This window comes from Chenopodium album, chromosome 1 (genome assembly GCF_948465745.1).
Source record: "Chenopodium album chromosome 1, dcCheAlbu1.1, whole genome shotgun sequence".
In the NCBI taxonomy this organism is placed as follows: Eukaryota; Viridiplantae; Streptophyta; class Magnoliopsida; order Caryophyllales; family Amaranthaceae; genus Chenopodium; species Chenopodium album.
The window spans coordinates 70,234,720-70,248,583 of NC_137834.1; the positions used below are offsets into that span (position 1 = coordinate 70,234,720).

The 13,864-nt window shown below is 35.8% G+C and overlaps 3 protein-coding genes across 3 annotated transcripts; all 3 read left to right on the forward strand.

The window, feature by feature from the left end:
• The first annotated feature begins 4,406 nt into the window (after positions 1-4,406).
• On the forward strand, positions 4,407-5,128 carry LOC145635198 (uncharacterized). The gene is made up of 2 exons (XM_081686485.1): positions 4,407-4,893; positions 5,007-5,128. Exons 1-2 carry the CDS (start codon positions 4,407-4,409, stop codon positions 5,126-5,128), a joined length of 609 nt encoding a protein of 202 aa, XP_081542611.1.
• Positions 5,129-7,125: 1,997 nt separating this feature from the next.
• LOC145635205 (uncharacterized) lies at positions 7,126-8,130 on the forward strand. Its single transcript, XM_081686496.1, has 2 exons — positions 7,126-7,833; positions 7,951-8,130. Exons 1-2 carry the CDS (start codon positions 7,126-7,128, stop codon positions 8,128-8,130), a joined length of 888 nt encoding a protein of 295 aa, XP_081542622.1.
• Positions 8,131-9,590: 1,460 nt separating this feature from the next.
• On the forward strand, positions 9,591-10,463 carry LOC145635224 (uncharacterized). The gene has a single exon (XM_081686517.1). It carries the CDS (start codon positions 9,591-9,593, stop codon positions 10,461-10,463), a length of 873 nt encoding a protein of 290 aa, XP_081542643.1.
• The last annotated feature ends 3,401 nt before the right edge of the window (positions 10,464-13,864 follow it).

Here is a 13,864-nt window from a genome sequence, read left to right on the forward strand (position 1 = left end):
CAAGAGCTAGAGAGAGAAAGTCTCAAGAACTAGAGAGAGAAAGTTGAAAAATCGATTGAAACCCACAAATTTGAGCTTTGATTTTCAACCCAATTTCAATGGCAAAGAGAAAGAAGGGTAAGGGAAGCAAGAGCTCAAGATCCAAATCGAAGAAACAGCAAAAAGCAAGGCAGAATTCTGGACCCAAAACAAGGAACTATACGAAGAAGAAAGAACAGAGCATTGCTTTTGGGACGTTTCAGTTGAGAGCTGGCTTGATGAAGTAATGGAGAATACTAGCCCTATGAAGGAGTTAACTCCAGAAGACTATGCTAAGCATAAGCAGGAGTTTAATAGATGGCTTTAGGTAATTCGTTCTTTCTCATCCGTCATTGATGATGAGCTTCGTACTGCTGCTTGTTGTGATAGTGTCTTAAATTTTAACACCCCAACTCCTACTTTGATGCTTGAGAACTCTAGGAGTAATTTGAATGTGTTTTCCCCAATTTCTGAGAAACCCGATTTGCAATCCCCTGTTTTTCAATCCCCAAGCTCTAATCCTGTTGTTCGATTGAATTGGAGGGAGAAGCTGTTCCAGGGGACTAGGGATGAGGGGGTAGACCTCTCTGAGGGTGTAAATCTTTCTGAGGGGAGGAATGAGCCTAAAAGGGATAGTTGTGATAAGATCCAAATCAGTTTTGAGGATGTGCAACCAGAGATTGATTTCTGGAATTCAGCAATTGTGTGTCATGTGATTGGGATCAAACCACCATTGTTTGTTATCAATGGGTTTGTAAGAAGACTTTGGGGTAAATTTGGTATAGATAAGGTCTCACTAATGGCAAATGGGATATTCGTTGTTCGTTTCAAGAATGTTGATGTAAGGGACCGAGTTCTGGGTTTAGGACCTGTTTGGTTTGATACTACGCCTGTAATAATGAGAAAATGGGTGGTGGGAATGGATCTGTCTGCTGATCCAGTGGATCTAGTACCTATTTGGGTAAGGATGCCTGGCCTAAACCTGAAATACTGGGGACAAAAGGCTCTTATGAAACTGGTTTCACTGATTGGGAAGCCTATTAAGACTTATAAGGCTACTGCTACTAAGGAAAGATTGGAGTATGCCCGGATTATGGTGGAGGTTAAATTCAATGCTGAATTACTAGAGTGCATTGAGTTCCTGGATGAGCTTGGTAACACATTCAAATAGGGGGTGAAGTATGAATGGAAGCCTAGGGAGTGTAGGGTGTGTGGTGGGATTGGACATGATGATGCTCAATGTCCTAACCATAAAGTTCAAGCTAGGAAAATGGAGGGGCTGTAGGCTGGGAAAAATCAACACATCAATAAACAAAAGAAAAAGTCACAAAGAGTTTGGAAGCCAATTACAAAGCCTGATATTCAGAACCAGAATGATGGGAGCAGGACAAACACCTTGAATGGTGGTGTGCAAACTGATGATATTTGTCAAAGACCTCAGCTAGTGCAGTCAGGTGTGTTTTTAGTTAGTAATAGTGGAAACAGATTCAGTGTTCTAAAAGAGGGGGAATGTTCTCACTCTTACCATGGATAAGTTTGGATTCTAGAATATAAGAGGTCTAAATAAAGCCAGTAAGCTTTGTGATGTCTTATGGTTTATTAGACACCATGGAGTGGGATTATTTGGACTTCTTGAAACAAAGGTGAAGGCTGTGAAGTTTGGTGATGTCTTTAATAGGTTTGGAAGTGAATGGTTTGTCTGTGCTAACTATTCCTACCACAACGGGGGTAGAATTTGGGTGGTTTGGTTATCTCAGTTTTTTGATGTGACTGTGGTAAGATGTGAAACTCAGTTGATTCACATATGTGTAGTTCACAAAGCTACTGGTGTGAATTTTGAGTGTACAATGGTCTATGGTCTGAATACTGTTGGTGACAGGGTGCAGCTGTGGGAGCAAATTGTTGAGCTCAGTAATAAAGTTAGTGGCCCTTGGATCTTACAAGGTGATTTCAATAGTGTTCTGAATCTGAATGACAGAATAGGGAGCACTGTGTCCTTAACTGAGGTTGAGCCTTTCAGAACTTGTCTAAGGGGTGCTGGTCTCACTAATTGGGCTACAGTTGGAATGTTCTATACTTGGAATAACAAGCAAGAGGGCAAGGATAGAGTTTGCTCAAATATTGATAGGGTTATTGTTAATAATGAGTGGATGTTGAAATTTGCTGATATGCAAGCTACTTTCTTCCCAGAGGGATTAATGGACCATTGTCCTTGTGTGATTAAGTTGTTTGATTCTGGTAATCAAACTAAAAAACCTTTTAGGTTTGTGAATATTTGGGTGGACTCTCCAGATTTTCTACCTGGGGTGAAGGAAGCCTGGAGTAAGAAGGTTTCTGGTACCCTTATGTATCAATATGTGAGGAAACTGAAGGAGGTAAAACAGGTGTTAAAAGAGCCTAAGATGGGTAGATTTTCTTGTGTGGAGGTTGATGATGCAGTTGCTGAAAAGCACCTTGAAGATATCCAGGTTAAATTGCAAAGTGATCCTGGTAATGAAGATCTTATCAGTCAAGAAAGACTGGCTAGAATCCAGTTTGCCAAAACTCATGCTGATAAATTTAACTTTTTAAAACAAAAGGCAAAGGTTCATTGGCTCAAGGATGGGGATATGAACACTGCATTCTTTCATGCTATGATCAGGAAGAGAAGACTTCAGAACAATATTTATTCTACTGTGAATGATGAGGGGATGGTTATTTCTGATCCTGGGCAAGTATGTGAAGCTTTCCTTCAGTATTATCAAGGTTTACTTGGTACTGAGACTCATATGAGTGGCAATATCCATCAGGGAGTTATTTCTGAAGGTAAAACTCTCTCTGAAGATCAGAGTGTTAGTTTGTGCAGGGAGTTTTGTGAACAAGATGTCAAGAAAGCTTTGTGGAGCATTGAGGATAACAAAGCTCCTGGTCCTGATGGGTTTTCCAGCAAATTTTTCAAGGCTACATGGAGTTTGGTTGGTCCTGATATCACTAAAGCTGTCCTTGATTTCTTTAGTTCAGGCAAGCTCCTGAAGCAGATTAATGCTACCACCCTCACTTTGATCCCTAAGGTTGAGCATGCTAATAGGGTCACTCAATTTAGACCAATTGCTTGTTGCAATGTGGTTTACAAGATCATTTCCAAAATGATTTGTGATAGACTAAAGGAAGTGCTTCCTGATCTAATTGATGGGTGTCAAGGTGCCTTTGTTTCTGGGAGATCTATCTTGGATAACATTTTGATATGCCAAGATATGCTTAAAGCCTATAATAATAAGACGAAGCCTCCTAGATTTACTATTAAGGTTGATCTGAGGAAGGCTTATGATTCTGTTAATTGGAGGTTTATCCAGGAGATGTTGAATGCTCTCAAGTTTCCCACCAAGTTCATTTCCTGGATAATGTAGTGTGTGACCACTCCTGCTTTCTCTGTGCTGCTTAATGGGGGTTCTTATGGTTTTTTCAAAGGGAAAAAGGGGGTGAGGCAGGGTGATCCTATGTCTCCTCTTTTGTTTGTTATTGTGATGGAGTATCTAACCAGACTTCTCAGGAAAGTTGGTAAAAAGAGAGAATTCAAGTTTCATCAAAGGTGTACTTCCTTAGCTCTTAATCACTTGATCTTTGCTGATGACTTGATGCTTTTCTCTTATGGGAACACTGAATCTGTGAATCTCCTCATTAGAGCTTTGAAAACCTTTGAGGCAAGATTAGGGCTTCAAGCTAACCTTGACAAAACTGCAATTTATTTTGGGAATGTTCAGCAGCAGGTGCAGGATAGCATTTTGATGAGTTTTGGTTTTATCATGGGTGATATGCCTTTCAGGTACCTTGGTATCACTCTCAATGCTAAGTATCTGAAAGTGAGTGATTATGATAGTCTGATTGATAAAATGATGATGAGACTTCAATGCTGGAGTAGCAAAAACCTGTCCTATACTGCTAGAGTCACCCTTGTTAATTTTGTTCTTATGAGCTTACATACTTATTGGGCTCAGTGTGTTCTTCTACCTAAGAAAGTGGTGGATAGAATCACTAAATTATGTAGGGCTTTCTTATGGAGTGGAAATGCTGTGCTGGCTAAGTCCCCCCCCAGTTGCCTGGGATTGGATTTGCAGGCCTAAGAGATGTGGTGGGTTAGGTATTAGGCATTACAGAAACTAGAACAGAGCTGCTTTGGGTAGCTATGTGTGGAAAATTGCAAAAAAATCTGACTCCTTATGGGTGAGATGGGTTCACTCTGTTTATATCAAGGATGAAGATTGGTGGGATTGTAAACCTAAGAAAGATGCTGGTTGGGCATGGAAGCTGTTATGTAAGGTCAAAGATGAGCTTAGAGAGGGCTTTGAAACTAGGGTTGGTTAAATAAAAGGTACAGAATCAAAGATGGCTACAAATGGCTCAAGGGTAACATGGATAAAGTTGACTGGTATGATTGGGTTTGGAATCCATTCAACATTCCTAAACATACTTTTATTAATTGGCTTTCTGCTCTAGATAGGCTCAGAACTAGAGATAGGCTTGCTCAGTTTGGGGCTTGTACCTCTATTGACTGTCTTTTGTGTGGTGAGGATACTGAAACCAGCAAGCACCTTTTCTTTGGGTGCAGTTATAGTACAAAGGTTATTGATGATGTTGCTCAATGGCTTGGTTTCCCTAGTGGTCTTTTGCAGTCTCTTAACAGCTGGAAGAGCTGGAAAATGAGAGGTAAAAACTGTTTCCAGAAAACAATGATCATGGCTTGCTTGTCTGCTGCTGTTTATAATATCTGGATGGCTAGAAACCATGCTTTTTGGTCTAAAGCTATACTAAGGCCAAATTTTCTTTCAAAGGGTGTTAAGAGAGAAGTGATGATTAGATGCCAGCAACTGATAAACCATACTTGGAAGATTGAAGACTGTAAGTGGCTGCAGCACCTCAAGTCTTGTATCTAGTTGCTTTTTGTGCCTGTTTGTTGTTTAGTCTTGTTGTATGGGGAGTTGGGTGTAAGTTTTCTTTGTTTGTTTTTGCAGGTCTAGGTTTCCCTGAGCCCTTCCTTGACTTGGTTCTGGTTTTTTGTTCCTGCTTTAGACCCTTCCTAGAAGGTGGTAAAGCTGAACTTCAAACCATGGAGGTTGTTTGCCTTTGTTGCTAAAGGCTTGTGTAGCTTTAGTTTCCTGCTGGCCAGGATTGTACACTATATTTTTGTACAGTTTTTTTTATCAATATACTTTCTTACCTTCCAAAAAAAAAATAAAGAATAAAATAAAATCCAAACACATTCATATTAAACATTTTGAATCAAGTGAAAGTCAAACACATTAAAACAATGTTTTTTTAATCGAATGAAAGTTAAATGCATTCAACGAAGCTAAAAGAATCAAATGAAAGTCAAACACATTCAAATAAAGCTTTTTGAATCACATGAAAGTCTAACACATTAAAGGAAAGCTTTTTGAATCGAATGAAAGTTAAACACATTCATACAAAGCTTGTAAAATCAAATAAAGTCACACACATTCAAACAAAGCTTTTTGAATTGAATGAAAGTCTAATGCATTCAACAAGGCTAAATAAATAAAATAAAAGTTTAACACATTCAAACAAAGCTTTTTAAATCTAATGAAAGTCAAACACAATCGTAAAAAACATTCTGAAGTTGAGACAAAGTTAGAGAGAGAAGCTCTAGTTTTGGGATTCTGCGGTTTTCAAGGTGGTTTGATCTGAAGTTGGTTTTCTCACTCAGCTCTAATTGTCATGGCTAAGAAGAAGAAACAAGCTACTCCACTCCCTCGTTCTCTTGCTTTTGGATCTCTCACCCCTGCTGATCTTAATCGATTGAAGAACTTGAATATGAACACTATCCCGGAGGTTGAAGATGAAACTAATTTGGTTTCTCCGCCAGCTCATCTTGTTCATCCATCAGGAGGTAGGATCACTAGAGCTGAATTGAAGATCCTTGAGGATTCATTTGCTGCTGCTCAATTGCAGAAATCCAGTGAAGTGGTACCTAGGGTTTCCCCGATTATTGTTTCATTGCCTAAATCCACAGCTGTGCAACCAAATGATGCGATTCCGATTGTTTCTAGATCTGCATGTCACCCTAAACACCCTGGTTCATCTAATCAATCCAGGAATTCTGAGAACTGGTCGAATTTGTTTCGTGGTAAACTGACTGCTAAGGGTGCTGCTCTGAGCTTTGTGGCGCCTATTTTGAAGAGTGGAAAGCCTGTGGCCCAAATCTAAGTGGTGCAATGCAGTTATCTTTTATGTTGTCGGATTTTATCCCACAATTGCTGCTGTTCATAAATTCATTGCCCAAAACTGGAGTAATTTTGCTAAACCTGAGATTTTTTTGAATGATGATGGTTATTTTATAATCAATCTGTGTTCAAGTCATGATAAGAATGCTATTCTAAGTGCAGGGCCCCACATGTTTAATAATAAGCCTGCTATTGTTAAGCCATGGTCTGATAAATTTAATTTTCAAGCTGAGATACTTAGAATTGTACCTCTATGGGTTAGGTTTCCAAATTTACCCCTGAATTGCTAGGGTACAGAAAATTTAAGCAGAATTGGTAGTACAATTGGGGTGCCCTTGTTTGCTGATGAGTGTACTACTAGACAACTCAGAGTCTCTTTTGCCAGAGTGCTCATAGAAGTTGATATAACTAGGCCACTGCCTACTAGTGTGACTATTGAAAGCCCTATGGGTGAAATTCTTGAGTTGAAGGTGCTATTTGAATGGTCTCCACCTTTCTGTAATAAGTGGGATAAAGTGGGGCATGATTGAACTGCTCCTAATGTTAAACCTAAACCTAAACAAGCTGTGTCTCAGCCAGTTTAACCCCCACAAGAGAAGGTTTGGGTCCAGAAACAACCTGCTCCAGTCCCTGCATCAGCTGTGGTTACTGAACAGGATTAAGAAAAGGACCAAACTACTAATTTTCAGCCTGTTATTACTCCTGCTCATACCTCTTTTGCTGCTTATTCTGATGCTGATTGGAGGGTGGTAAGCAAAAGAGCTAGATCTCATGTTGCTGATATTCATCAGAATATACCTAGAACTAATAATGCTTACTCTACTCTACTAGAAGATGAAATTGCTGAAATAATTCCTAACGGGGGTGATGGTAATCCCCCTTTAGTACCATGATTATTACAACCTGGAATGTTAGGGGTCTTAATGACCCTAATAAGGTGACTGTTGTTAAGCAGTTGCTCAATGATCACTCTATTGATGTTATGGCTATTCTTGAAACTAAAGTTACACTACATAAGTTTGAAGCTATGAAAAAGAAATTTGGAAGAGCTTGGGAATGGATTTGTAATCATGCCTACTCTCCCAAGGGTAGGATTTGGGTTGGCTGGAAGCTAGATGTTGTGTCCTTCGATGTTATTACAGTTGCTGAACAATTCATTCATACAATTATCACTACTAAGGATTTACAGCATCAGGTTGCTTGCACTTTTGTTTATGAGCTTCATTCTATTCAGCATAGGTCTGCTATGTGGGCTGGAATCAAGGCCTTGGGTGTTATTCAGCTACCCTGGATTTGTATTAGAGACTATAATTCTATCCTCTCTTCTGAAGATAGATTTAATGGGAATCCAGTTACTGATTATGAAGTTAAGGATTTCAAGGATTTTGTGCATGATTTGGAGCTTGTTGAAATCAAGAGTAAAGGCTCCTTCTACTCTTGGAATAATAAGGGTCATGGTATGGATAGGTCTGCTTCTCGAATTGATAAAGGATTGGTTAATGAGGCTTGGATGTTGGCTTATGGTCAAACTGAGGAAATTTACCTTCCCCCTTCTCTCTCGGATCACTGTCCTGTTCTAGTTGATGTTGCTCATTCAGTTGCTGGAAAAGGCAAACCTTTTAGATTTCTAAATTGTCTTACCTCTCATCATGATTTTCTTGAAGTTGTGTCTTCTCACTAGGATGTTTCTGTTTCTGGGAATCCTATGTTGCAGGTTTGGAAGAAACTAAAATCTGTCAAAGCTGGTCTTAAGAGTCTAAACACTAAGCATTTTGCTAAAGTTACTGACAGATTAGAAGAAGCTAGGTTCTCTTTAGCTAAGGTTCAATCTCAGTTAGCAGAAGATGTTACTAATGTTTCTCTCCAAAATCAGGAAGCCAGTAGAATTGAATAAGTGAAGTATTGGATGAATACTTATGAGCAGAAATTATTTGTGTATTGGATCGAGCTTGGGGACTCTAATTCTCATTATTTCTTTTCGGTTCTTAAGCAAAGACAGAATAGGAATAGAATTGACTCCATTTACAATAATGACGATATTCTGATTAAGGATCATGCTATGGTGCAAGCTGAAATTATTGACTTTTACAAGAAGTTGCTAGGTTCTGCTGCTAGCACTTTGCCAACTGTTGATATTGATGTGGTTAGCGCTGGGAAACATCTTTCTTCTGAGGATATTGCTATTCTTTCTGCTCCTATTTCTCACTCTGATATTGATCTTGCTTTGGCTAGTATTGGGGATGATAAAGCTCTTGGTATAGATGGGTTCAATGCTGTGTTTTTCAAGAAAACTTGGAATCATGTGAAAACTGAAGTTTACAAAGCTGTTCTGGATTTCTTTGACACTGGTGTGATAGAGAAGTCTTGGAGCTGTACTACTCTCACCTTGATCCCAAAAGTTCAGAACCCTTCCTATGTAAAAGATTACAGATCTATAGCTTGCTGCACTCTAGTATATAAATTGATTTCTAAGGTCATTACTGCTAGGTTAGCAAAAGTTGTTGGTTCAGTTGTGAATGATGCTCAAGCTGGGTTTATCTCTGGGAAACACATTGGTGACAACATAATGCTTGCAACAGAATTAATTAAGGGTTATTCTCACAAATATGTTACTCCAAGGTGTATGTTGAAAATAGATTTAAGGAAAGCCTATGACTCTGTGGAATGGAGCTTCCTTAACACTATGCTTGGTGAACTTGGGTTCCCTAACAAGGTCATTAACTGGATTATGGGCTGCATCACCTCAGTTTCTTACTCAGTTATGATCAATGGTTACCCTTTTTCTCCTTTTCAAGCAAGAAAAGGATTAAGGCAAGGTGATCCTATGTCTTCTTTTCTTTTTGCTTTATGTATGGAATATCTGTCTAGGTGTCTGCAGGACATGACTAAGGATCCAGATTTTAACTTTCATCCTAGGTGTGAAAAACTTGGGATTACTCATTTAATTTTTGCAGATGATCTTCTCTTGTTTGCTAGAGTTGATTTAGTTTCTGTTAAGTTGCTTTTCAAGGCTTTTCAGAAATTTTCTTTGGCTTCAGGCTTATCTGCTAATCTTGATAAAAGTGATTCCTATTTTGGGGGTATCTTGGATCAAAAGAGGTGTGAGCTTCAGTAGGTTCTTGAGATGGCTAATGGTACTCTTCCCTTTAGGTATCTTGGTGTGCCCCTTTCCTCCAAAAAACTCACTATCTCTGATTGCAGGCCTTTAATTTAAAGGGTTACAGGTAGAATTGACACTTGGGCTACTAAACACCTATCTTATGCTGGTAGATTGCAATTAGTTAAGAGTGTTCTCTTTGGAATTCAAGCGTTTCGGCTCAGATGTTTGTGTTGCCAAAGAAAATTATCAAAGAAATGGAGTCCAGATTCAGATGTTTCTTATGGACTGGGAAGGGTAACCCCACAAAGAAAGCTTTAGTGGCTTGGAGATTTATGTGCTTACCTAAGTCTTATGGTGGATGGAACTTAACTTCTTTAGAAGAATGGAACAAAGCTGATGTCACTAAAGTGCTTTGGGATCTTGCTAGTAAATCTGACAATCTTTGGGTAAAATGGGTTCACATCTACTATTTTGCCGAGAAGAATTTATGGACTGCTCCTATTCCCAAAAAGGCTTCTTGGATTTTGAAAAAGATCCTTGCTTCTAGAGATATTGTGAACAACATAGGTGGATGGTCAAATGTTACTGTGAATGGTAAAATGCAGATTAATAAGCTCTACAGTATCATTAAGCCTCAGGGTCCCAAAGTTCCCTGGAAGAGAATCATTTGCAATAACCAAGCTTCTCCAAAAAGTATTTTTATCACTTGGCTTGCTGTGTTGGGCAGACTTGTTACTAAGGACAGGCTTCTGGTCTGGCAAATTCATTGTGACTCTTGCTGTTTCTTTTGTGCTGATGCAAATGAAACTGTGAACCATTTATTTTTTGACTGCATTTACTCCAAACTAATCTGGGCTTCAATGTTACAGGCCTTTGGTTTCACTAGACCTGTTCTTAGTTTTACTGATGAACTGCAATGGATTGCAAAGTATTGTAGGAAGACTGATGTCAAGAGTAAGCTTATTGTGATGTGTTTCTCTGAGACTGTCTATAATATATGGCTGCAGAGGAATGCTTTGATGTTTACAGGCAACTGCAAACCAACTTCTGAATTGATTAGGGAGATTATTTTTCTTGTTGCTTCCAGATGTTATAGCTCTGATAGATATATGTTGTATTCTATTTAGTTGTGTTGTCCTGGTCCTTAGGCTTAGTACCCTTCCTAGAAGGTCCCTGAGTCTTTGAGTCTAGTTAGTCATTCTGGTTCTTCCTAGAACCCTTACTAGAAGGTGGCTAGGTTTGATCTGGAGTCTGCTTTTGGTGTTTCTTTGCCCTTGTTGGGCTTTGTGGTGTTTTGGGTGTTACAACTAAGCAGTTTTGTAAGTTGTAATCTTTCTCTTTGGTAATAAAATTCCTATTTACCTAAAAAAAATCTAATGAAAGTCAACACATTCAAACAAAGATTTTTGAATCGAACGATATTTAAATCCATTCAACGAAGGTAATTAAATCATATGAAAGTAAAACACTTTCAAACTAAGCTTGTTCAATCAAATGAAAGTCAAACACATTCAAACATTGCTTTTTGAATGAAATTAAAGTCACATTCGTTCAACGAAGCTAATTGAATTAAATGAAAGTCAAACACATTCAAACAAAGCTTTTTGAATCAAATGAAAGTCAAAGACATTCACACAAAAGCTTTTAAAATCAAATGAAAGTCAAACACATTCAAACAAGGCTTTTTGAATCAAATGAAAGTCAAACACATTTAAACAAAGCTTTTTGAATCGAATGAAAGTAAAATGCATTCACAAAGCTAATTGAATCAAAAGAAAGTCAAACAAATTCAAATAAAGCTTTTCTAATCAAATGAAAGTCAAACACATTTAAACAAAGGTTTTTTCAATCAAATTAAAGTTAAACACATTCAAAAAAAGCTTTTTGAATCGAATGAAAGTCAAATGCATTCAACGAACCTAATTGAATAAAATGAAAGACAAAAACATTCAAACAAAGCTTTTTGAATCAAATAAAAGTTAAACACATTATAACAAAACTTTTTGATCAAATGAAAGTCAAATGCATTGAACGAAGCTAATTGAATCAAATAAAAGTTTAACACATTCAAACAATGCTTTTTGAATGAAATAAAAATCAAACACATTCGAACAAAGCTTTTTGAATCAAATGAAAGTCAAACACGTTTAAATAAACCTTTTTGAATTGAATGAAAGTAAAATTCATTCAAAGAAGATAATTGTATTAAATTAAAGTTAAGCACATTCAAACAAAGATTTTTAAATCAAATGAATGTCAAACACATTCAAACATAGCTTTTTAAATTGAATGAAAGTCAAATGCATTCAACGAAGCTAATTAAATCAAATAAAAGTCAAAAACATTCAAACAAAGCTTTTAGAATCGAATGAAAGTCAAATGCATTCAACAAACAAATTGCATTAAATGAAAGTTAAACAAATTCAAACAAAGCTTTTTTAATCTAATGAAAGTCAAACACATTCGAACAAATGTTTTTGAATCAATTGAAAAACAAACACGTTCAAACAAAGCTTTTTGAATCAAATGAAAGTCAAACACATTCAAATATAGGTTTTTGAATAAAAAAAAGTCAAATGGATTCATCGAAGCTAATTGAATAGAATGAAAGTCTAAAACATTCAAACAAATATTTTTGAATCAAATAAAAGTCAAACACATTCAAACAAAACTTTTTGATTCGAATGAAAGTCAAATGCATTTAACGAATTTAATTGAATCAAGTGAAAGTCAAACACATTTAAACAAATCTTTTGAATCAAAGGAAAGTCAAACACATTAAAACAAAGATTTTTGAATCAAATGAAGGTCAAATGCATTCAAACAAAGTTTTTTGAATCAAAAGAAAGTCAAACACATTCAAACAAAGCTTTTTGAATCAAATGAAGGTAAAAAACATCCAAACAAAGCTTTTTGAATAAAATGAATGTAAAACACATTTAAACAAAGCTTTTGGATTAACATGAATGTCAAACACATTTACACAAAGTTTTTAAACCGAATAAAAGTCAAATGCGTTTTAAAGAAGCTAATTGAAATAAATGAAAGTCGAATACAATCAAACAAAGGTTTTGAATCAAATGAACGTCTAACACATTCAAACAAAGTTTTTGAATCAAATGAAAGTTAAACACATTCAAACAAAGCTTTTTTAATTGAATGAAAGTCAAATGTATTCAACGAAGCTAATTGAAGCAAAGAAAAGTCAAACACATTCAAACAAAGCTTTTTGAAAAAAAATAAAATCAAACACATTAAAACAAAGCTTATTGAATAGAATAAAAGTCAAATGCATTTAACGAAGCTAATTGAATCAAACAAATGTCAAACACATTGAAACAAAGCTTTTTGAATTATATAAAAGTCAAACACATTTAAACAAAGTTTTTAAAATCGTATAAAAGTCAAATACATCAAAAGAAGCTAATTGAATCAAGTGAAAGTCAAATACATTCAAACAAAGATTTTTTTTTAATTAAAAAAAGTCAAACACATTCAAATAAATCTTTTTGAATCGAATGAAAGTCAAACACAATTAAACAAAGCCTTTTGAAACGAATGAAAGTGAAATGCATTCAATGTATATAATTGAATCAAATGCGAGTCAAACACATGCAAAGAAAGCTTTTTTATTTTAATGAAAGTCAAACACATTAAAACAAAGCTAATTGAATCAAATGAAAGTCTAAAACATTCAAACAAAGCTTTATGAATCAAATGGAAGTCAAACACATTCAAACAAAGGTTTTTAAATCGAATAAAAGTCAAATGCATTCAACGAACTAATTTAATCAAATGAAAGTCAAAAAATTCAAACAAAGCTTTTTGAATCAAATAAAAGTCAAACACAGTCAAACAAATATTTTTAAATCAAATGAAAGTCAAACACGTTCAAACAAAGCTTTTTAAATCAAATGAAAGTCAAACATATTCAAACAAAGGTTTTTGAGTCAAATAAAAGAAAAAAACATTCAAGCAAAGCTTTTTGAATTGAATGAAAGGCAAACACGTTCAAATAAACCTTTTTGAATGGAATGAAAGACAAATGAATTCAAAGAAGATAATTGAATTAAATTAAAGTTAAGCATATTCAAACAAAGCTTTTTAAATCAAATGAATGTCAAACACATTAAAACAAAGCTTTTTAAACCGAATGAAAGTCAAACACATTCAAACAAACCTAATTGAATCAAATGAAAGTCAAACACATTCAAACAAAGTTTTTTGAATCGAATGAAAGTCAAATGCATTAAACCAGCTAATTGAATTAAATGATAGTCAAACACATTTAACATAACTTTTTGAATCAAATAAAAGACAAACACATACGAATATTTTTTTTTGAATCAAATAAAAAACAAACACAATCAAACAAAGATTTTTAAATCAAATGAAAGTCAAACACATTCAAATAAAGGTTTTTGAATAAAAAAAAGTCAAATGCATTCATCGAAGCTAATTGAATCAAATGAAACTCTAACACATTCAAACAAAGCATTTAAAATCAAATAAAAGTCTAACACATTCA